Raw genomic sequence first — 25,204 nt, forward strand, 5'->3', positions numbered from 1 at the left:
AAGTGCCCAGCGGTTGCCAAGGTCTCTCAATGGACTTCCAGCGATCTCCATTGGTCTTTTCAAAGTTTTTGGTCCAAAATACTATATTAATGGTCGCCAAGCAAAGCAATCTCTCAAAAAACGCAAGCGAGCACCCATTGTGCACTCAGTGGTTCATCAGTCTCTCAGTGGTCTGTCAGCAGTCTTTCAGTGAATGCCAAGCAGATTGGGGAGATATTGCCGCAGTAATGACAAGATGACAGAGCTCTTTTTCATTATGTCGCCGCAGTCAGCGAACTGGTGTAGACAGGACCCAGGCATGACATCATATGTTAACTTTTTTACATTTCGCTGAAGAAATACAATTATTTCATCTGTAACAATCAGGGTCATTTATTTGTAAGAAAATACTGAAACAAAACATGACTTATTTAGCTTTTTTTGTGTGACTGTATTATTTCCTGATCGATTGATTAGACGGCTGGATGGATGGATTGATGATGGATAGCAGGAAGGAGGGCTGACAGACGAACGGATGGAGAGAGTGACGACGGATACAGATTTTTATAAGATTAATTTTGGGGAAAAAAAGCGAGACTTCTCTAGGGTCAAACTCCTACTTGGCCTACAGGAGAGGAAAACCAACTAAAAATGTCAATACAGTTGGGTATCCGTTTCTCCTGATGAATTTCACTGTAATCAATAATTAAAACATTCAAACCTGCGATCCCAAATGGGAAAGAAAATGGAATAAGACAGGGAGGAGGGGGAGTAGCGGGCCTGCCGCGTTTTAACTACGGTTATACAGTACATGTCGGGGCTCGAGCATGATCTCTCAATCTACATTCATGCAGTGTCTCACAGCCAGGTTGCATTAGACTCTCAAGTAAAATCATGACACATGAGGGGATTGAGAGTGGCTCACGACTCTCAACTAAAGCAGATTTATTATTCAGTCTCCTTGCCTTGCGGTGCGCACACAATAGGCTGTTTAATCAACATGGTTTGGTTATCCTGGTGTTGTACTGTTAAGACCAGTCAGTGTCTGCTCTTCAGTGGATGTTGAGGGTGTTAAAGTATCACAGTTAGCAATGCCTGGGTCAAGGCTACTCAGAACCAAACACATGGTGCCTGATAAACAGCATGAGTACTTGTGCAGACGAACTGTACATACTCAAAGAAACTGAAAATGATTTTCCACATAAAATATTAGACCTAGCGGCACGGTGGCTGAGTGGTTAGCACGTCTGCCTCACAGTTCTGAGATCAAGGGTTCAATCCCGGGCTTCGGCCTTCCTGTGTGGAGTTTGCATGTGTTTCCCGGGCCTGCGTGGGTTTCCTCCGGGAACTCCGGTTTCCTCCCACATCCCAAAAACATGCATGGTAGGCTGATTGAACACTCTAAATTGTCCATAGGTGTGAGTGTGTGCGTGAATGGTTGTGTGTCTCCTTGTGCCCTGCAATTGGCTGGCAACAAATTCAGGGTGTCCCCTGCCTACTGCCCGAAGTTAGCTGGGATAGGCTCCAGCACCTCCGCGACCCTCGTGAGGAATAAGCGGCATGGAAAATGAATGAATGAATGAATGAATATTAGACCTATTAAATTATTCAAGTGTTGAAGCCACACATTGCTAAGCTACGATTCCATCCAGCCTCTTGAGAAGTAAACAAATAAAGAGAACAAAGTATTTTCAAAAGAGCACCCAAAAAAGTTAGATCTTGTTTTGCAAAATTTAGTCAACATTGTCTCTTGTAAACCTTTTTTGAAAAACTTTATTGGCATTCGGTGTTGTAAACTAAAAACTGCAACCTTAAAGAAGCTTCCCATGGCATATTATACTGTAAATGGATTTGGTTACGAAGTAGGCTTTTGTGAACTCAAAATAGATTTAATTGTATGCTTCACTGTCATAAGTCTTGGCATAAAGTGAAACAAGTTGAGTACATCGTGTAAAAAAAAAAAAAAAATTGTACATGACTGTCTTCTATGAATTGTGTAGTCGTGTAGTGTAACTGTAGATTCTGTTGTGTTGACTGCAACAAATAATAACAAGGACTGTATAAGTACAGATATATTAAAAATAAATAAATAAAAGCACACACATAACGTCTGTCAGCAATGTACTACATCGGACCACCAGGAGCATCCTGAATCTCTCATGTCTTAAATTCTACAATTGCTTGATACATTGCTGAGGGGAGAATATTGAAACGGTTACTCTTTTGTCTTTTTGAAAATATTGTAAATACTGTATGGTGAAATATTTTCTGCTCAATATATTTAAAAAGTGTGTTTCAAACATTTTCTCTTTTTTTATATGCACTTTTCACATTCGGTTAGGATACAGAATTTGACTTCGAATTCTTTGACTTTGAATTCAGGAGGGAATGTAATTGCATCTATGGTATAATGCTATATGAAATGTAGTGCACTTTTTCAGTCTACAGGATTTAGCAGTCCTATTGCAATGATAAAGAACCTGTGGCGTATAAAAGAATAGCTAAAGTCCCTTTACATTGGGACCAAGAGAACTTAATCTCATTTGGCTGATGACACTATGATTGCTACTACTGTACACTCACGTTACTCACGAATGATTAAGGCGGTTCTAAAGGCAAAGGGGGTTCCAACCCAGTAATAACAAGGTGTACCTAACAAAATTGCCTGTGAGTATAGATTCTGATGTCATCCAAATGCTCAACAAAAGACATTCTCGTGGTCAAGAGAGATCTAATTTTAACTCAATTGACGGATAGATTCTGGGGAATTGTTCAAAGCGGTCATTTGGGTTCAGATAGGGCTCAGAATGATTACCTTTCTTTTTTTTTTCTTCTTTTTTTTTTTTTTTTTTAAAGAAACATCATCATTAACACAAAACTTTGAATATATGCAGTCATTCTCTTATCATCATTCATGTAATTCACTGAGAAATGAAGAAAAATGTTTATGTATTGTAATCGTCCAGCTGAAGGAATGGCTTCATTCTTTGCTCTTCTAACTCTACGAAGTTTCCTGGCAATCTATTGAGTAGCAAAACGGTAGCATTAAATTATTCTAAGGAGAGAAAAAAGGCAATAAAAGCTAGACATCTTCACACATCAATAAGCCTTAGCACTCATTCAATTCTAAAGCAGAAATAGGCTCACTGTCTTCAAAATACTCTTTCACATAAAATATACTAAATCCAGCGGTGTCATAGTTTAGAAGGGATTCTCTGGCAGACTGGGTCTTATACCCACAAAACATTTTACATCTGCTTGGGTAATTCTAATAGCCCCTGCTGTGTGGTATCTGCCAACAGCTGAAGTGACTACAATGGGAACAAAATATTAATTATACTATTCAGAACACAATGAATCACTGTTCTGAGAGGCATAGAGTGCTAATGGTGAGTGAACCAATTAGTCTATCAATTCTAGTGGCCTACTTACTAAATCCAATTGAGTGAGCCAAGCAAATGCTTTTCATGATCATTAACCAAATATAATTTTGAAATCTTAAACCCTTTTTGCTTTTGACAATATTTCAAAAGACACAAAGTTTACACGTTTGGTCTAAATGCACTAATATTAGTAAGCTATTGATGGGCTGGGAAATAAATGAGTGTGGCTTCCAGCACACTCGTATGCAAGCAGAAAGGGTGGAGGAACAAAATGTTGACCGACATCCAAAATTTGTCATGAATATTCATCAACAATTATGATTGGTCTTTTGAGCAAAAGAATTAGCAATGGAAGCACGTTGTGGCATGGTGGGTGTAAACACAGCCTAAATCCCTTGTAATGTGTGGGAGATGACAACATGCCAAACAATAATGCCTTGACTTCAGAGATAACGCTAGTCAGGATCTGATTCACTCGAGGAAAAAACTTTCTTGGAAGTACTTTAGCTGAACCCTCTCATAGGATTTCACTACAAAGTTAGTCTATTCGATAGCTGCTGTACGTCAGAAATTGTGGAAATGTGGAGTTTGACTTAACAGTTTCTAAGGCTTCTTCAGGAACATGGACACCTTCTGCTTGACAAAAATGAGATATTACGCCTTCCAGTTCTTTTTGCATTTTACTCAAAGCTGACAGATGAAAACAGCAGCACTGTCTCTTTTTTATATTAATGACTTTTATTGTTACACTCAACTTTTTAAACAAATGGTCTGCTAAGCCTGTGCCCCAGAGGCCACAGACAACTGAATCAGAATGCAACAATTATAACTCTAAAAATTCAAATAGAAAAAAGGTGGATGAAATAGTACCTACTCCAAAATTCCACACTAAAAAAGAAGTGCAATTGTCTACCACAGCAGTACGTTGCCAATCGTCAACACAGAAGCTCACTATTACTGGTTACAAAATATTGTACAATAGTATCCATCTGCAGTGGTCAAGGATCAACGCATCTGCAGGTACACTTTGATTTGTTCGATTGAACAAATCGTAGGAAAACAGTCTCAGTCGATGATACTACTTCATTCATTCACCAGGCTTCTTTCAATGTCATCCACACTTAAAGTCACAGAGACTACAGAAGAACGGGTGGTTGACAACTCAAAATGGACGGAAATAATACATTCATCTCACATGTACTGTTCATGTTCATTCATTCATTTTCCTTACTGCTTAAACTTACAAGGGTCACGACTCACGAGGTAGCTGGAAGCTATCTCATCTGACTATGGGCAGACAGGGTTCATGCACCAGATGAAAGTCAAATTTAATACTTTTAAAGACATTTTTAAGACTTTAAAAATGCAGGCCAAAACATGTCGCAACCATTTCTCATGACAAAAAAGAACTAATTTTATTTCATTGTAAAGTGTAAACACAGAACTGCTGCCACAGACTGCTGGTGTTTTTCTCTTCTCATGTGCGACTCGACAGCTTTGACCCCCATTGTCTCTAACGAAAAAGTCTTTTTGCAAGACTTTACACCGGGATCTGTTATAGTTTCCACTAGGGGGCAACCACCTCTTAAATAAACCATCTTCCATCCATTTTTGATTAAATTTACACTACCCCTTTTCCCCCACTCACCTCTACAACTACGAATAAACAGGAAATGGTGATAACTCAAGGCGCTGACGTACGCTGAGGTTACGGATAACGTACCATATACAGTGGGGCAAATAAGTATTTAGTCAACCACTAATTGTGCAAGTGCTCCCACTTGAAAACATTAGAGAGGCCTGTAATTGTCAACATGGGTAAACCTCAAAAAAACAGAAATTCACATTGTTTGATTTTTAAAGAATTTATTTGCAAATCATGGTGGAAAATAAGTATTTGGTCAATACCAAAAGTTCATCTCAATACTTTGTTATGTACCCTTTGTTGGCAATAATGGAGGCCAAACGTTTTTTGTAACTCTTCACAAGCTTTTCACACACTGTTATTTTGGCCCATTCCTCCATACAGATCTCTTCTAAAGCAGTGATGCTTTGGGGCTGTCGTTGGGCAACATGGACTTTCAATTCCCTCCACAGATTTTCTATGGGGTTGAGATCTGGAGACTGTCTAGGCCACTCCAGGACCTTGAAATGCTTCTTACGAAGCCACTCCTTTGTTGCCCCGGCTGTGTGTTTGGGATCATTGTCATGCTGAAAGCGACGTCCGTAAGCGACGTCTCATCTTCAATGCCATTGCTAACAGAAGGAGATTTTCACTCAAAATCTCTCGATACATGGCCCCATTCATTCTTTCCTTCACACAGATCAGTCGTCCTGGTCCCTTTGCAGAAATACAGCCCCCAAAGCATGATGTCTCCACCCCCATGCTTCACAGTGGGTATGGTGCAATTCAGTATTCTTTTTCTTCTAAACACGAGAACCTGTGTTTCTACCAAATTGTTCTATTTTGGTTTCATATGACCAAAACACATTCTCCCAGTCCTCTTCTGGATCATCCAAATGCTCTCTAGCGAACCGCAGACGGGCCTGGACGTGTACTTTCTTCAGCAGGGTGACACGTCTGGCAGTGCAGGATTTGAGTCCTTGGCGGCGCATTGTGTTACTGATAGTAGCCTTTGTTACTGTGGTCCCAGCTCTCTGTAGGTCATTTACTAGGTCCCCCTGTGTGGTTCTGGGATTTGTGCTCCCCATTCTTGTTATCATTTTGACGCCACGGGATGAGGAGGCAGTTGAAAGTCTGTGTTGCCCAACGACAGCCCCAAAACATCACTGCTCTAGAGGAGATCTGCATGGAGGAATGGGCCAAAATACCAGCAACAGTGTGTAAAAAGCTTGTGAAGAGTTACAGAAAACGTTTGGCCTCCGTTATCGCCAACAAAGGGTACATAACAAAGTATTGAGATGAACTTTTGGTATTGACCAAATACTTATTTTCCACCGTGATTTACAAATGAATTCTTTAAAAATCAAACAATGTGATTTTCTGTTTTTTTTTTCACATTCTGTCTCTCATGGTTGAGGTTTACCCATGTTGACAATTACAGGCCTCTCTAATATTTATATTATAAAATGCTTTATAGCAGACGACAGTGATTTCAAAGGCATTAAATGCATCGTCTGGAAATCTAATACCTACCTTTTCCATTAAAAATTTAAGACAATTTAAGACCTTGATTATCCCGATTGGGAATTTAAGACATTTCAAGACTTTCTAAGGACCCGAAGGAGCCCTGGCAGAGACAGGCTACATTCTCAACTGGTTACCAGCCAATCACAACCAGTGTTGTTGATCTTATTTTTAAAAAGTAATTAATTACAATTACAAATTACTTCTCCTAAAAAGTAATTGCGTTAGTAACTCAGTTACCTGAATGTAAGCGTAATTAGTTACTTGGCAAAGTAACTGGTGATAAAAACTGGTGAGAAAAAAAATATATATATTAAAAAACAGGTCACACAATGTGAAGTTTAAAGGGTTTTTGGGACAATTGGCCCAAGCCCAATTCTTTCTCCTAAACTTAACTAGACACTGGGGTATTGTGGATATTGCGATAACTAGATAGTAACCTTTGCTATGTGTGGAAGTCATTTAATGTTGTGAATCAACCGTTAAAGTTGTTAAAATTGCTCCCTTTATTGCATTAGTTCCATTCCGTCTATTAAGTTAAGTTTTGCCGATTTAGGAGCATTTTAGATAAAACGTTACTTAGGTTCGCTAGGAAGGTTCTCTACAACAGGGCCTTCCTGAGAAGTCTACGGCTTTAATATGGTGGCTGTTTATTTAGTTCTTTATTATACATGTTGCTAATGCCACCGCGTCCGTCATTTGCATCTAGTTCTGTATACTGTATATGTGATATCTACCGAAGCATCATGTGGGCGTAGTTTGTAGGCAATCGGCTACAGTCAGGTATTATTGGAGCCACCTAGCATAGTAGCATCGCGTTTGCAACGGCGTCACACTCACTTGCCTCCTCCCCACTCATCAGTCTTTTTCAGACTCTTCTCGCGTCAGTTAACCAACATCGTAACGCATAGTAACACACGCCTTTCCCGCCTCAGTAACGGTAACGACGTTGCCAAGATGAGAAAAGTAATTAACGCCGTTAGTAATGCTGTTATATTGTAACGCCGTTATTAACAACACTGATCACAACACACAAAGAGAAACCATTCATACGCATATTGACAAATACAGCCACAAAATCCAATTCAAAGCGCACCTTCATCGATCATCCCTGACATAAAATAGTCTACATGTTATAGTTACTCCCTGACATTTATACTGCATTTATTGTAGATTAGGTCCTTCCTTAGTATGTCCAATTCTTGCACGGTCATTTTAAGGTCAACAGTTAAGATGAAATGAGCTCCTGTGAGTACAAACAGATCATTAAGCAACCCAAGCTTCCTGACGGCACTTGCTGCTCACTGGTGTTGATTGGACTTCTGACAACCATCCAGGCCTGCTGTCTGCAAGACTTAAGTCTGTCGAAAGATGAGGGAACTGGGACAATTCAATCAATACAGCCTCATTATTAGCTACCTAGCATGGCAGAATGTAGGGTCTCTGAGCTGTTGAATAAAAGCACAGCACAATTCAATTAGGGCGATGGATGAGATGGCAAAAGAGGTTTGATCAAAGCTCTCGGCCCAGATAATTAGCACAAGAGGTGCTTCACAAGAGCTATTTTTACATCTGAGCAACCAACTATGTTGTTTTGTTAATGTAACTTTACCCTGTAATGATCTGGGAATAAAATGGCTCATACTCAATGCATAGCTTTCCTCAGAGGAAGAGTGGGGCCCCATACTTGCATGTATATTCATGCAAGCACACACATTCATCCCGGTTAACTTTTGAAAGGTCATGCAAGGTTTACTGTAACTAAACTCATCAAAAATCTGCAAGCGTGCACATGAGTGTTTTTGTAGACAGGAAGTGACAGGTCATCCAGAAATAGTGCCTTAGGGAAAATAAAAGCGGTTTCCTGGAGACTTCAGGGACTTTTCAGGAAGCTTGCAGACAGCTTTATAAACCTCTTAACAAATAGTCCTTCTCTCTAATGAGGTCTAATGTCTGAGAGGGAGTGCGAGGGGAAACGAGTGTCTACCTAAAAGTGGGTTTCTAATATTTTGTGGGGGTTCGTAATATTGTGCTAACTTTTTAGCCCCCCAAAGGCAAACTCTTTATTGAGTCTTAACAAATTAAGTATTGCACAAAGTTTGGACAGTTGTGCAAGATCATAAGCTACATGGGAAAAGAAGAAGGCATTTATGAAAACAAAGCCAATGACACAACAGATGACACCATCAACTTGCCCCCATATCATCTCAGAAGAGAAAGAAAGAGGTGAATGTATCAACTGTTCAAACATTTACTTCTAAGTCTAAGAGGATGTTCAATACCAACAAAAGCCTTACTAAATCCAACAATGCAAACCTGAATAATAAAATACAAGATCCACACAATCAGCAAGACCTTTTTTCTCGATAGTAGTTCTCATCCCGTGGCCAGTTGCGCAATTTCCAAGAAATCCAGCATATGCTCGTTTCTATACCAGTAAGATCAGTACCAAACACAACAAATCCAGCAGAACCTTGCTGGATATGTTGTGTCTTGTACTAGCATCCTATGTACGGAAACCAGCATATGCTGGATTTCTGCAGGGATCTGTATGTAGGCTAATCCACTGTCCATCGAGTTGCGATTTTGGTCTCACTCTTTTACGTACTTACTCTGCATTCATAGTTTCCTCCTGTGGGGTTTACTTGGATTTCTAATGAGTGAGGTTCAGGAGTAGCCGCCCCTTATTTGGATCATTGTTTACATTATGTGCATTAAGGTAATGCAACGCGGTGGCTTTAGAGTGCAAGTCCCTTTATTCAGAAAAAAATATATATTTATAAAACAGGAAGCTATCAAAAAACGGATCCACTTTAGAGGGACACTGAAGCACCACTAGACTCAAACTAAAGTATAGTAAAAATTTACAAATGATTTGGGATTTCCAAATAACAATACTCTGAAATTGGTAATATGGGGATCATTTCGGCTGATTTCAAAAATCAATTTTAAAATATCTGTGCAATATCCGAGACCAATCCACTTTTGAGTTAGAGTACGCTACCCCAAGACTCGAACTAAAGTACTATCATATAAACCTGATGTGTCATTTCAAAATAAAACTAGTTTGAAAATTGCCCTGTCAGTGAGCCAGATTTTAAAAAATATTTAAAAAATCAAATGGAAAAAAATGTGCAATATCCAATGCCCTATCTACTTTTGAGGTACAGTATACTAGTAGACCCAAAGTCTCGAACCAAAGTACTCTCATCAAATTCTAATGTGTCATTTAAAAATAAAAGTAACTTGAAAATTGCTCTTATTTCTTGTCATTTAGCCTAATTTCAAATTTTTTTTTTTTAATCTGTGAGATAGCCAATGACCGCTCCACTTCTGAGATATACTTGACTACCCCAAGACTCGCACTAAATTACTCCTATGAAATTCTGGTGTGCCATTTCAAAATTAAAGTACTTTTACAAGTGCTCATAATTCCTTTCATTGAGCCTGATTTTAAAAATCAATTGGAAAAAGATGTGAGATATCCCACGACCATTTTACTTCTGAGAATTTCATAAGAGTAATTTTGTTCGAGTCTTGGGGTAGTCTAGTATGGCTCAAAAGTGGAAGAGTCATTGGACAGCTCACAGAGTTTTGAAATCAGGCTAAATGACATGAAAAATGGACAATTTCCAAAGTTAGTTCTATTTTTTTAATGAAATATCACAATTAGATGACAGTACTTAGCTCGAGTCTTGGGGTAGTCTAGTATGCCTCAGAAGTAGAACGGTCCTTAAATATCTCACAGAATTTTTTTTTTTTTTTTTTTTTAAATCAGGCGAAACAACGCACATACTAACAATTTCAGAGTACAGTACTTTTAATTTGAAATCCCAAATCAATTTTATACCACAATACTTTAGTTTGAGTCTAGTGGCGCGCCAGTGTACCCATGAGGTGGACCTGTTCTTGGATAGCTCCATAATTGTTAGAGAATCTTTAAAATCAAGGGACTTACACTCTTAAGCCACCTCCAAGCAAGCTTGGCTTCGTTTTTACGAGTGAAACCTGGCCTGACCGCAGTGTACAACTCAGTGGCATCGTTAGGCCTATTTTAGGGGGCAAAAAATACAAAAAATGCTGACATATTCACTATGAAGTTGCCAGAATATTAGTTTAAATAAATTGTCATATAACCTGTCATTATTAACTTAAATATGATCATAAATCTGTATGTATGTACTGTATGTACGTATGTTTGGATATATGTTTTTGTGCATGTGTGTGTGTAAGGGAAATTAGCCTGACCCAGATATTACTTAATTTCAAATAATTAGTATTTTTCAGGGTTTGAAATTACAGCCATTTTTGTTACATACAGTATGTGGCCAAAATGTAACTTACAAATATTTGGGAATAAACAATTATTGTGTTGTGAGCGCCTGGCATTAGCCTTTCTCTCACAAATACATACATATAAATTATCAGTCTTTGTTAGCTGTTTGTGAAGTTTTGTGCTTGTATGCTACGTTCACTTACGTTCTGTGCAAGTCTTGGGGCTAAGCCCCCCTGTTCTTAAAACCTAATCTTCCAGGAATACTTAAAGGTTAAGGCCAAGTACAAAATCCGAACGCATTGCTGTTCAAAATTGTGTTCTAATATTTTATGTAGGAGTGGGAACCTCTTGGTACCTCAAAATACGATACGATTTGCGATACAAAGCTCAAAATAACGATGATCTGACGATATGGCGATACAACGATTATCGATACATTGGTCAGGAAATCATTCTAGGATATTTTAAAAACAACAAATAAACTGAAAAACAAGCATCTGCTGTTAATTGGAATGAGTTTATCACTAGTAGACGTCCAATCCATTTGAACTGCGAGAGTGGCAGCGAATCAACATTCGTTGATTTGCTGCCTTCCCTCCCACTTCAAACGGATTGAATGTCTATGGCCGTCAGTAGCAGCCAATGCCAGGCAATGAGGTAATTTTGGGCCAATTAAGGTCATGTACCTGTTGATTTTCAGTTACTTCCTGTTGATTTTGGCCTATTTCATGGGTCACTTTTCATTTTGTGTTACAGACCTGGGAATCACCCAAATGAATAGGCAGTGACTCAAACTCAACAGGAAATGACCTGGAAATGCCCTAAAATGAACAGCAAGTGACCTGTAAATGCCCTGAAAATTGGGACAGAATAAATGTGAATGCTCTGGTTTCCACTGAACGAACGTTACCAGTCGAAATGGATTGGGTGTTGAGCACCGTCAATGGCAGCCTTTTTTTTTTCTTTCTTCTAATTGACACCTTTTTAAAACGATATCTCGATTCTTGCAGGAGCATATCAATAACCTTTTGGGATACAAAGTATCACGATATATAACCATTTCGATATTTTGTAATACCCCTAATTTTATAATTAAACTATAATTAAGCTTTCCATTTTGAACATTGAGACATTATTAAATATTTTAGTTACAACTTTCATAATAAAAGTGACTATCATTGTTGAAGATAGGAAGCGTAATTGTGTTATTTTCATTGCATTGAAAAAAGAGCAAAGACCCTTCGCTTACCAATTGTAAGGTGCAAATAAATATGAGCGTGCACCGGCCGGTACAGCAGCCCATCGTGTCCACAGCGACGAACTCTGAGGCCGGGGAGAAGCACTTTGAAAATCCGGTACGGGAAGCCTCAATAAACCGCGCCGGCTCAGTCTCGATACAGGAGGTCGACTCTCATGCCTCGTCTTCTCCTCCGGCTGAACTGTTGTTTAGATGACTTCTCAGCCCCTTTCTCGGCTGGGGTGACTGTCTGGCAAACGACGGCGGTGAGTGAGCGGGTAGATGGAGGAGGAGCTGGTGTTGGTGGAGCAGTCAACCAAATGAGTAGTATCGTAATTGGGGGGCGTCCCACCTCTCTCTTACAAAACGGGCACTACAAAATCAGATTACGTGTGTTTTAAATCAATTTATCTGAAGAAGATGTCCCTATGTTTTGTTGTTTGTGGAGTGCCGCTATTTCTATTTATGTTTGCCTAGTCAAAGAACCGGTGACAAGTAGTGGCGGGTGCATGTGAAACTAAACTGCTCGGTGTTTCGAGACGTCGGAAGGATTGTCAACCTGTGGATGCAAAAGTGGCGCCATCTTGTGGCAAAACGACACCCTTACAATAGAAGTTATAAGGCAGTGCTTTTTTGGGGGGGGAGGGGGGGGGGGGGTCAAAAGCAGTGGTACCTTGACCGTGGCAACTCTCGTCACACAATTTGTCTCAAACTAAATCAATTTACCCCATTGAAATTAATAACTCCATTGCTTTCACTTTCATTCATCGAAATACCTCAAGTTCACTCATTAATCAAAGTTTGACTTTTAACGCAAAACGATTAGTTGTACCTGGATGCATTAACATTTTAATTTTTAATTCTTATTACATAATGCTTTCACTTTTGATGTGAGATAAAGTACTGTAGTAAAATCATGCAATTCAACCAAGGCAAAAGTCTCTATGCCCTGTTATTAAAAATACTTTTTATATATTTATTTAGAGCTCCTTTTTGCCTCATGGGAAGTTTTAGCTTAATACAATATATAATGGAAATGCTCTTTAAAGCAACCCACAATCATCCCCTCCTTCCACATGCGCGCATGGTAGAAAGTCCCACCTCATTCCTCAATTTGATAAATGTTTTATATCTGTTCGGCCTAAGCAAGGGAACCCTTCACATTGCATTTCATCACACACCCCTATGTGGAAGTAGTGTATGATGCATCCGACACACACTGCCCTTTCTACCCGCATCGATGTGGTTCTAAGAGAAATGTGTCCCAGTTACTTATTGTAAAGTCACCTTAGGCTATATATGAAACTCCCTTAAAAATGTGGCTTTGGTAATAACGTTACCTCATGCTTTATAAATGAGCAACATGACTACTTTGAATACTGGATTAGCATGGAATGCAAAAATGCATCTACAGTGGGGCAAACATGTATTTAGTCAACCACTAATTGTGCAAGTTCTCCCACTTGAAAATATTAGAGAGGCCTGTAATTGTCAACATGGGTAAACCTCAACCATGAGAGACAGAAAGTGGGGAAAAAAACAGAAAATCACATTGTTTGATTTTTAAAGAATTTATTTGCAAATCATGATGGAAAATAAGTATTTGGTCAATGCCAAAAGTTCATCTCAATACTTTGTTATGCATTGAAGAGACGTGACTGGGTCTTTCAGCTTGACAATGATCCCAAAAACACAGCCAGGGCAACAAAGGAGTGGCTTCGTAAGAAGCATTTCAAGGTCCTGGAGTGGCCTAGCCAGTTTCCAGATCTCAACCCCATAGAAAATCTGTGGAGGGAGTTGAAAGTCCGTGTTGCCCAACGCCAGCCCCAAAACATCACTGCTCTAGAGGAGATCTGCATGGAGGAATGGGCCAAAATACCAGCAACAGTGTGTGAAAAGCTTGTGAAGAGTTACAGAAAACGTTTGGCCGTTTGGGTTCATAACAAAGTATTGAGACGAACTTTTGTTATTGACCAAATACTTATTTTCCACCATGAGTTGCAAATAAATTCTATAAAAAGCAAACAATATGATTTTCTGGGTTTTTTTCCTCCACATTCTGTCTCTCATGGTCGAGGTTTACCTATGTTGACAATTACAGGCCTCTCTAATATTTTCAAGTGGGAGAACTTGCACAATTAGTGGTTGACTAAATATTTATTTGCCCCACTGTATTCTTTTTGTAAACAGCAAATAGTTATGGAGGGCAGAAGGCGACCTGGAAGAGGAAAGATAAGGTGACATGGACATGACTGTTCTTGACTGCAAGACTGTTCCATATCATCCTCTCTTCAATATCTCAAACAGACACACATTAGCATTACGTAATGGGAGAGGTTACAGTGGCCAAATTAACTTGGAGGTAGAACACCAACAACAAAAGTTCTTTAAAAAATATCTCAACCATGTCACTTTGGGGGATGTGTTTTTCCATCCACGTGAACTTTTTTTCACAGGCTGAAGGCCTGTCAAGCCCCACTCAAGTAGTTGTTGTCCTTCTTTTGGAATCTACCTTTGAAATTCTATTCTTCCGTCATTCATGAACCGGTCGCCTTGAACCTTGGTAACTTTGTAGCATGGGACAGTGGCTATCCATAGCTATTGGTCCTCAGAGCCCGATTTTTTTTTTTTTTTCTATCAGGGATGATGAATCACTAACAGATTTATAGTTAGCCAGTAGAGGGCCGCCTTCTGCCTGTATAGCACACTGGTGCTTGTTTTCTTGCCATGCCACCCATCTTATAGCAATCGTTTTCTCATGTCACCATAGGGGTACAATTTTCTTTTTGTTTTCCAGTAAACCTTTTCCCATGCCAACTTTTTGTTTAAATTTTCCGTGTCCCCCCCTTTTTTTTTTTTTTTTTGTTGCTTCCATGTCAACTTTTGGGGGTCCATGTCTGCTACTAATCTGTCCAGTATGTGCATCAGACAACATACTCTGATTGACTTCCATTATATGCATAGAATGTCAGGTAAAATATTTAATATAAAAAATAAAAAAAAATCTACACACCTAGGCCCAAATGCCAGGTTCATGCAACATTAAAAAAAAAAAAAAAAACAAGACCAAGATGAGTCATTTCAAACAAAGATCTATCACTTTCATATTTAACCTCTAACTGATGGGAAAAAACATTATGAGATCAAACTAAACAACTGAAATAAAGTAGTTGCACACATAGTTAATTGTTCAGGATTAATTGATTTAATATAGCATAGGATTTAACTAATACGTACCACCATTTGCAGCTCAACAGCTTCCTGACGAGCAGAATGCAATAGGTGAGGCATGGGGAAATCGCTTCATCTGCCCGCACGGTTCCATCATCAGTGCGGGGGGCCCCAAGATGTGTCTTTCTCCACTGTTCTTCTCCCTCTACATGTACAACTGCACTTAAACAAACCCATCTGCCAACTTCCTGAAGTTTGCAGACTACACCACACGAGCCTCATCAACGATGGCACCATGTCTGCATATTGATAGGACAAGGAGTGGGTATCTCTCTGCTGCAACCAACACAAGATGAAGCTGCAAATGCTCAAAACTGCAGAGATGATCGTTAACTTCAGCAGACACTATTTGCAACAGTTGCCCCTCAAGCTTTCCAACTTCTCTGTGACACTGATGAAACTTTCAAGTTCATGGGAATTACAGGCTCTCAGGATCGGTTATGGGAGGCCAACATCAACTCCATCCTCAAAAAGGCCGAGCAAAAGACATGCTGCATATGAACATATTGTTTTGACTCTTTCCCTACTTTATTTTTTGTAAATGTTTATTATTTATATTATTTATGTATTTTTATATTTGTCAGGAGGCGCCATATTTTGTTTAAGAACTGACAATTCTTTTTCATCTGTGTACGCAGTACATGACTGCATTAGTTACTGCTCACTCCCGTACTACTGCATATGTTATGAGAGCATGTTTTGTGAATGTCTGCTGTGTGTGAGTGGTTCCTGCAGCCGAGAGGGAAGGTTAAGGGAAAGTAAGTATAGATCTTTTCAAGCTTTGATGTAAGCTGTATTTGGGTTTCTAATTTAGCCACTTTGGTCACAACCTCCTCACCTCCTCCTCACAATGTGCATGTATGTATTAGTATGAATATGGCTGTGTTTCCACAGCTCTTCTGTCATGACAAGTCTATCCAAATCCCCCCCGGGGCTGCCGTTTCCAGCTAAGACGCTAATGTGAAGCGACAGGAGAGCTTGTGGCACTCTGCTGTGAGCGGACCCGTATTGTGAAAGAGACCCAGTAGTCTGGCTTAGAGTGGACAACAATAGAAAAAGAGACCTCAAAAGAATGAGGAGTTTCCCTCCTTCAAGGCATCTCATGCAGTCACTTTTATTTGGCACTTAGTCTTGCAGTCACTGAGTGTCTCGACTCTCACATTGAGGCGCTCACTTAAAACCAGGCACATCTTGCCTGCAGAAAGAGGAAGAGAAGATTTTGTTTTTCCACTTATTAGAACGGTTAGTGTTTGAAGCAACTGGAGACCAAAGAGCAAAAACAACATAAAATTATGTGCAGATTAAAACAAAGATTCACCAATCCAACTGTAGCTTCTACATAACTCCAAAAATGCCTTGCTTAGTTTGAAAGACTCAAACATGAAATTCTACAGGTCTTCTTACACTGGTCACAATGCTTCTTTCAGTCATCCCCCTATTATTATTATTATAACTGGACATACTATAGTTAAACCTAGACGTCAAATTCATTGCTGGTGGGCTAGATTCGGTCCAGCACATCATTTTATTAGGCCCACTTAACCAAATCATATTTGTTTACTTAATATTTCTCTCCGCCAATCTCCAACATCATTGTAAATTGAGCCACTTTGAACAAGAGTGGGTTAACTTATTAATTTCATTCATGTTTGAGTTAAGTTCTTCAATGAAGAGAGAAAATTCATATTTTTCTTGAGATGATTACTGGTCTAAATCAAGGTTTAGTCGCAAATTCGACGTTTCGGGGCTTATTGCGCTCAGAACATTTTTTTAGTGCATCTCCATGTTGGTATGTGTGCTCAATGTTACTTATGTATCATGTTTTATCAAAACTGTTTATTTCATGGCTCAGGGTATCATTAGTATTCATTAATTTAAAACAAACAAATACTCCTTTAGGAATCAACACAAAATCAAAAATCACCTTCAGTTAGTATTATGTAAACTGTTATGCTAAAAGTGGCTAAAAAGTCTTCAATGCCGAAATAATTTGTTCAGATAAGTGTGAAAGGCTCGCCCCACTTCAGTATTCTCAAGAGTTTAGAATGACATCATGCTTTCAAACGTTCATTCATCAGTCGTTGCAATCTTCACACTGGCCGCTTGGAGACTCCCCGGTGAGTGAGGTCGATTTAAGTGAATGGATTCCTTCAGGTCTATCAAGACCAATTTAAAACGGGGAAAATACAGGATATGAGTGGATTTCTGTCAAAATAAAAGTCAGCAGTGGTTACTAAATATTTTTGTTCTCCTCAAATTAACCAAGAATAGACGTTGTTTTAGAGGTTTGTTCTTTTGTGGCGGATGTGTGAGCTTCATACAGTCACAGAAAGTATAGAACTGTGTGTATATAGGAACAGTGGCGCCTCCAGAAATTTTTCATGGGGGTGGCCAGATGGGGCCACTTAAAATCTTGGGGTGGCCAAAACTAAAAGCCATAATTTTAGGTTTTCATTATATTATTGCAGTAAAAAGTTCAGGGGAAAACTATCAGAAAGACTTAAGGACACGGCTACTGATATACTTTGGTGTATTGTGTAATATTTGATGTTACTAACGATTTAATGTGCATAGTTCATAACTGTCCAGTCAACATTTTGAGTTCCACAACAATTCTGTTTTATCGTGTTATGTATATATTAGGCATAAGGTGTACATTTAACTAGGGCTGTCAAATGATTAAAATTTTTAATCGAGTTAATCACATCTGAAAAATTAATTAATCGTAATTAATCGCAATTCAAACCATCTTTAAAATATACCATATTTTTCTGCAAATTATTGTTGGAATGGATCGATAAGACAAGACGGATATATACATTCAACACACTGTACATAAGTACTGTATTTGTTTATTATAACAACAAATCCACAAGATGGCATTAACATTATTACCATTCTTTCTGTGAAAGTGATCCACGGATAGAAAGACTTGTAATTCTTAAAAGATAAACGTGAGTTTGTAAATTGTGACTAAATATTGCCATTTAGTGTATTTGGTGAGCTTTCATTAAATGATACTGTAGCGACTTAACTGTTCTGCCCAAATGCATGATGGGAAGTGGTGCAACCATGACTGTGTGTGGTGGCTGCAAATGCTATATATTCTCTGCGTTGGGTACACTACAGGGTGTATGAGAAAAAGATCAACTCCTGTCATTCTTCCCCACGTCGCTTCCCACAATATTTATAGTTGCTGTGGGAGAGATGACAAAGCTTTTGCCAATTAAAAGTACGGCCCCAATGAATGCTTGTATCTACTCCACTCACTTGACACTGCCACTTATCTCTGTATATAAGTAAAACGGCGCCATTGTAGGCTGTTTGCGGCAATGCGTGAGTGAGTCGTACCGCGAATGCGTTAATTGCGATCAATATTTTCACGTGATTAATTAGAAAAATTAATTACCGTCCGTTAACGCGATAAATTTGACAGCCCTACATTTAACAAAACAAAATAAATGCATTCGTTTGGGATGAAATGCATAGCTGATGCTACAACAATCTAACGATATACTGGCAAGCGGGGTGGCCAGTGGGGTGGCCAACCAATTTATACGGCCACCCCTGGCCAACCCCTGGTGGCGCCACTGTATAGGAATACAAATAAAATTCAATTGAATTGAATTTAATAACGCTGCCTGTTACTGTTTGCATTCACCTAGATCAGAGGTCTGCAAATCTGGTCCTGGATAGCCGCTATCCAGCTTGTTTTCTATATCTCCCTCCTTGAACACGCCTGAATCAAATAATCAGGATCGTTATTAGGCTCCTGCAGAGTTTCCTGATGAGCTGATCGTTTGATTCAGGTGTGTTAAAGGAGGGAGACATAGAAAACAAGCTATATAGTGACTCTATAGGACCGGACTTGCAGACACCTGACCTTGATAGATACACTAAAACATCTAAGGTGTCATTGGATACTATATGTATCGCTTTAGTCTAGGGCTGCAACTAGCAATTATTTTCATAACCGTTTAATCGGATGATTAATTAATCGATTAATCGGATCGATGTCACGTTTTTCAATTACCTACTCCATTTACCTTGAAGTTGTTTAAAGCATGTTGTAAGTAACAACGAAGACAATATGGGTGGCTATTTCCTTCAGAAATAATATTTTATAACAGCTTCCTTACTTAACTATAGTCTATACTACTATATCAATTATCAAATTAGTTGGCAACTAATTTATTAATCGATTTTAATCGACTGAATTTTGCAGCCTTATTAGAAAGCTAGTTTAGACAGTAACATGTCCGAAAATTGGTAAAAATGTGAATTGTTGTTTTCCAAAGTAAAAGCAGATTTTTGTTCACATCATACATTGTCTTTATTTACAACTGAGAAGTTATATGTATGTTATAATTTCAAGAATTCAGACAAATTTAAGGTGAAGAAGGTCCTAAATGATAATTGGTTATCAAAATAATTGTCGATTAATTTGTTAATCGATTAGTTGTCTATTAATTGATTAATTGTTGCATCTATACTTTAGTTCGAATTGAGGCACAAAGTCAGCTGTATCTAGGTATTGTACATAGGCCTATATGTAAAAGGTAGAGAAATATGTTGTTTCAGTACTATGCTTTTCCCATTGTAAAATAATGCATTCACAAAGAAAAAAACTCAAGAACAGTAGATACGTTTTGTTTCTTTTAGTTGGCAAAATAAAATGTTAACACGATTTACAATAATCAGTGAAACAACTATAAGGAGATTTGCACATAAAACGTAGGAGTAGTGAGGCATTGGTGGAACACAGCAATGTTACAGTGCTGTACTCCATGAACTATTTGCCCCTTCTCTCTTCCGGTCGACACCATAAGTTTTATTTTGAAAGATGTGCCCGGAAGCGAAAAGCTATTCTTACTGCTCGTCGTTTCGTGGTGATGCCAGGCTGATCTGATGGAGGCTGAGCAGGGAGGAAGGAGGCGAGCCCCTCAGCTTCCGCGTCAGCATCCCTTCAAATAGCTGCTGTCACTTGTCTGCAGCACGCACAGAGTCAGACATTTTTGAAGCTCTCGCTCGAAAAATAAAAATATATATATACGATTCCCATTAGACGTTTTATGTTAAGGGAGCAGCTCTCGTCTTGCATGATGACGACAATCACGATGAGCGTGGATAGTCGGTAAGGAGGCTGGAGCCTGGCCAGGAACGATAGCGATGTTCAAGGCGCCTCGTCCCGGGAGAAGTCACCCCAGAAACTGATTGCGAGACACAGAAATGCTGCACTAAAATCACCAGCTGGTCGAGTGAGTACCCTTCAATGTCTTACCCGTTTGGGCTGCTTTTAAACGTTGTATTGTATCACCAACTCGACCCCTCCGTGTAATCAATCAATTAATAGCTACTTGGTTAAAGTGCAGCACGGCCGCTTGGTCAGCCATGTGTGAAAGTTGCCTCACCAATTTTGAAAATGGTGCACCCTCCCCAGGCCGCCTCCACTTTCCGTCGTCACCCCTCCCCTCTTGTGCACACACCCCCGGCGCATTGCACGCATGGCGGGCTTACATCATGTAGAGCTGTGCAGCGCTAGATGAGGAGAGAAAACTTTTGATCAAAGTCATCCTGTGGTGAATATTACTGAGGGCCAGTGTCAACATGAGCCTAATTAATAAAGCCTTTGTCAGGGGTCCTCCTATCACACACACTCATATCTAATCCGCTCATGGCCCACAGGGCGTGGGTTGCCTTACATGGTGATAAGAGAGGCGCACCAGTCATGCTCTCGCTGCAGTTGCTTATATTGAGTCTTAAATCAGAAAGGATACCGAAATGTCTTTTTAAATGAATTACTGTTGTCTTTACAAACCCAAACTTTTAACAGGTCTGCCTGATAAGAAGTATTTCAAGCAGAGATTTTAAAATGAGATTAAATTAAAAAATATACATTATAAATGCACGTCAGAAGTACAGGGCACAGAAATACAGATTGTATAGCTAACCTTGTATGCATACTGTATAGGCAGAGACTAAATGTACAGAAAATGCAGTAATGTGTCGTATTTTGCTCTGAAATTAAGATTACGTGGAAAAATGATCAGGTTCTCCCAGTTTACTTTTTAGGGGTATATGTTTCAGTAAAATGTACATGTTTTATTTGTTGCATCAAACTGACAATTTAACTCTGACAATGCAATACAAATATTGTCAATTGGAGCCCTATTGGGGTGGCAGAAAATGAAAAATGGTCCAAATGATTTTTTTTCTTTTAAACTCGAAAAGTTGGACGGATTCTGAAAAGTCCCTCAAAAGAGTCCAGTGTTGATGGTTTTCAGGTGGTTTATTACACTCCAGGTGAGGTGATGAAGAAAATAACACATATTATCCAGTAAAATACAAAATGCATGTATTTTTTCAATTTTCATTAAAAAAAAAAACAACCAGTTAAAAAAAAAAAACAGAATTGATCTTGTACAATATGGGTGAAAACGAGATTTATTTTTGCTAAATTGCCAAGCCCTAATTGGAGGTCACTGAATTAATTTGTCAGTTAAGGCAGTGGTCTCCAACCCGGTCCTCAAAGGCCCGTTGTGGGTGCAGGATTTCATTGCAACCAGACAAATGACAACACTTTATCACAAATCTGATGTTTCACAAGTGCAATCAGTTGATTGCAGTCAGGTGCTGCTTGTTTTAGCAGAAACCTCATTGGTTCAACTATCTGTGCTGGATCGGCGGGGAAAAAAACCACGACCCACAGCGGGCCTTTGAGGAACAGTTTACATCAGGGGTGGGCAAACCGGTCCTCGAGGGCCGCAGTGGGTCCTGGTCTTTGTTCCAACTGATCCAGCACAGAGCTTTTAACCAATGAGGTTTCAATGGAAACAAGAAGCACCTGACTGCAATCAACTGATTGCACTTATAACACACCAGATTGGTGAAAAGGTGTCCTCTTGATGGGTTGCAGCAAAAACCCGCACCCACAGCGGCCCTTTGTGGAATAGTTTGCCCACCCCTGGTTTACATGGTGACGCTCTGACAAAAACAACTGAACATGACCCATTTCTTGTTTGCATTTACATGCATTTGCATTGGTTTCGTCTCCGTTCGAACGATGTTGAAATTCCGCGTGAAAATTAGTATTTGTAGTGACGATATTTATGCCAGGCTCTAGAGGGCAGTGCAGTTTTATATGGCGACAGGCAATGATGCACTTCCTTGACAACAACATCCTCGGACCGGAAGACAACATACTCGCCCACTTGAAGCAATGGCATCCACACATTTTGTTTTTGTAAAATGCTGCAATATCAAAAGCTTTTGCTTCAAAAGCCACAAAAATGTGAAAATGTGGCACACTTTGTGCCGATTACCGGTTTCAAGGTATACCGTGGTATAATAATGTCAAGGTTTCAAAACAGCAAAAATTTTCCGTCATTCCATCCCTACGGTATTAGTTATTTTCTATGTCCCAAAAATGCATGGAAAAATCCCTCGCTTGCGCTTGCAAGGCACAACCCTCCCCTACCGGTTGCTGCTCAGTGTCAGTGAGTCAGCTGTGCTACACGATGCCTGGAGAAGGTGAAGCTCCTTTTCCCCCATCCAAGAAAACAAATTCGCTGTTATGGGAATAGTTCGGCTACAGAAAAGCTACAGACGCCGTGGCTTAGAGGAGGAGGGCCAACCGACATCTACAACATGTTTGCGGAGGGTGGCTGCCGAGTAGGCAATACCTCCAATATGATTTCACATTTATACAAAATGAAAGGTTATCAAACACTGTCATGAACGTTTCCCACAAGCTACGAGAGTTAACTCCAGCGTGTTTAGTGTGTCTAGCGGTGGTGTTTTTATCTCTCTGGCAACTGTCTCTGTTGAAAACGAGGGTGTATAATGTAAACATGATTCGAGGCATACACACGTGCTTTTTATGGAAAATAATTCAATTATTTTTGTTCTGATTATAATTAAGGGTGTAACTGTAAATGTATTTGTATTGAACCGTTTCGGTGCGTGGTCCTCGGTTCGGAACGGAGGCGTACCGAACGAGTTTCTGATGTAATGTAAAGTGCTGTCAAATTTAGCGCGTTAATGGGCGGTAATTAATTTTTTAAATTAATCATGTTAAAATATTTGACGCATTTAACGCAGGCGCGGAATTCCCGCTCATGCATCCCATAATCCCAATGTTACGTCCCACGGACGGCTCGCTAGGGCGTAACATAAAACGAGCCACGCACACAAGTTGCAAGTGGACACAAATTTATTCACACAAGTCGAACTCGCAATGAACAAAATATACAAAATGCGGAAGGAGCTGGCTTCAGCGTAAGCCCAGGCCAAAACAACAAACAAAATGAAACTACACTTAAACCCCACCCGCTAACTCAACCCTGATTGTAAAAAAGAAATTAAAAAAAAGACAACCACGACCCTGGCTTCTACACTAAACAAAACGGGTTGAACGAAAACGGCAGTTTACCTCTACTGATGTGCGGTGCTCTTATTTACAGTGGTGAACAAAAACGATCCAATGACGAATGAACACAAAATACTTCATCGAAAAAGCGGTAGTGTAACAAAATAGCGATCAAATGCACAGGTGAATGAATGGCGAGCAAACAGCTGGCGACTAGGTACGTGGCAGGTATGCTGTCAAATGCGAACTCTGAGAGTGTTAACTGTAAAATTACGAGCGGTCAGATGACTTTTGTTAACGCTGCCTTTATTTGGTTAACAAGACTCAGGCACAATACAACACACACGCGGGGAGCTCAAACTACCTTGTATCGGCTTAGCTGCCGTAAAGCAAGTGTCGTTATTGCCGCAAATGTAAACAAAGCGATGCACGATGGATACATGACAGACAGCGGCTAGTTTTTGAAGTTGGCATCCTTCCTCGAGTGGCCCATCAGCGGCGGCGACGTCGTCTGCCCGTCCGGCGTCAATCAGAGTAAGTCACGTTGGGAGGGGAGGCAGCCAGCTGGCGGATGCGATGATCAGCTGACTGAGTCTCAAAAAAGATAACAATTAAACTGCCAGGGCTGTCGCACCACTCAGAAGTGCAGTGAGCAGCGTGGGTAACGGTTAAAAGTAAACATGGAAGAAAATCAGGATGGCCCTCTGGGTGGGGAATTCAAATTAAAAAAGAATATAGATGGAACAACTCTCAGAAAATGTAAATAAGTTGGTTTGCCTCAGCGACTGGCTAGAGGATGAGTAGGGAAGAGGGCCACATTTATGTGTACACTACACACACTTTGCGCACATTATTAATAATACTGTTTTTGTTACTGTTCTAAGGCTCTGTTGTGTGTTTGTTTTTGCGGAGAAAAATAAAATGTCTTCAACAGAAAGAATGTTAATGTTAATGCCATCTTGTGGATTTATTGTTATAATCAACAAATACAGTACTTATGTACAGTATGTTGAATGTATATATCCATCTTGTGTCTTATCTTTCCATTCCAAAAATAATTTACAGAAAAATATGGCATGTTTTAGAGATGGTTTGAATTGCGATCAATTACGCTTAAATTAATTTCTAAGCTGTGATTAGCTCAATTAAAAATTGTAATCATTTGACAGCCCTAATAACCCTTACTTTTCGAGGCTGTGGTCATAAAGTTAATATGAGAAACTTGAAACTGTTCAGTGTTGCAACTGCTCAATTTTACACATCAAATATTTTTTTAAAGAAAAAGTCTTAGCCAAAGTTATTCATTTTATTTTGTTTTTCAAAATATCTACATTTCAGAATATTGTATTTTCTATTTTTGAGCAGAATCCTAGCTTTGTATAGACTAATGTTGCTATTTTTGAAAGCACAAAAGTGTGTAATAAACAACTAGCACATTTATATTTTGCATTTTGTTTTCTTACTGTACCGAAAATGAACCGAACTGTGACCTCAAAACCGAGGTACTTACCGAACCGAGATTTCTGTGTACCGTTACACCCCTAATTGTAATAATGTTGAGCTGTGTCTGTGGGTTTATGCT

General features: G+C 39.4%; 2 protein-coding genes across 4 annotated transcripts in view; one reads left to right on the top strand and one right to left on the bottom strand.

The window, feature by feature from the left end:
* nkain4 (sodium/potassium transporting ATPase interacting 4) overlaps nucleotides 1-12,516 on the bottom strand; it is a 69,819-nt gene extending 57,303 nt beyond the window's left edge. For both annotated transcript variants that reach the window (XM_057860846.1, XM_057860836.1), the window contains exon 1: nucleotides 12,036-12,516. In XM_057860846.1, the coding sequence (XP_057716829.1) occupies nucleotides 12,036-12,089 (54 nt within the window). In that variant the 5' untranslated portion in view covers nucleotides 12,090-12,516. The remainder of the gene's footprint in view (nucleotides 1-12,035) is intronic.
* Nucleotides 12,517-20,008: 7,492 nt separating this feature from the next.
* Nucleotides 20,009-25,204, top strand: part of LOC130906160 (uncharacterized) — a 100,853-nt gene continuing 95,657 nt past the window's right edge. The window contains exon 1 of one of the 2 annotated variants that reach the window (XM_057820151.1): nucleotides 20,009-20,512. The gene's annotated coding sequence lies outside the window, so the exon portion shown is untranslated. The remainder of the gene's footprint in view (nucleotides 20,513-25,204) is intronic. The other variant, XM_057820145.1, reaches the window with a different exon arrangement.

This window comes from Corythoichthys intestinalis, chromosome 2, assembly GCF_030265065.1.
Source record: "Corythoichthys intestinalis isolate RoL2023-P3 chromosome 2, ASM3026506v1, whole genome shotgun sequence".
Taxonomy (NCBI): domain Eukaryota; kingdom Metazoa; phylum Chordata; class Actinopteri; order Syngnathiformes; family Syngnathidae; genus Corythoichthys; species Corythoichthys intestinalis.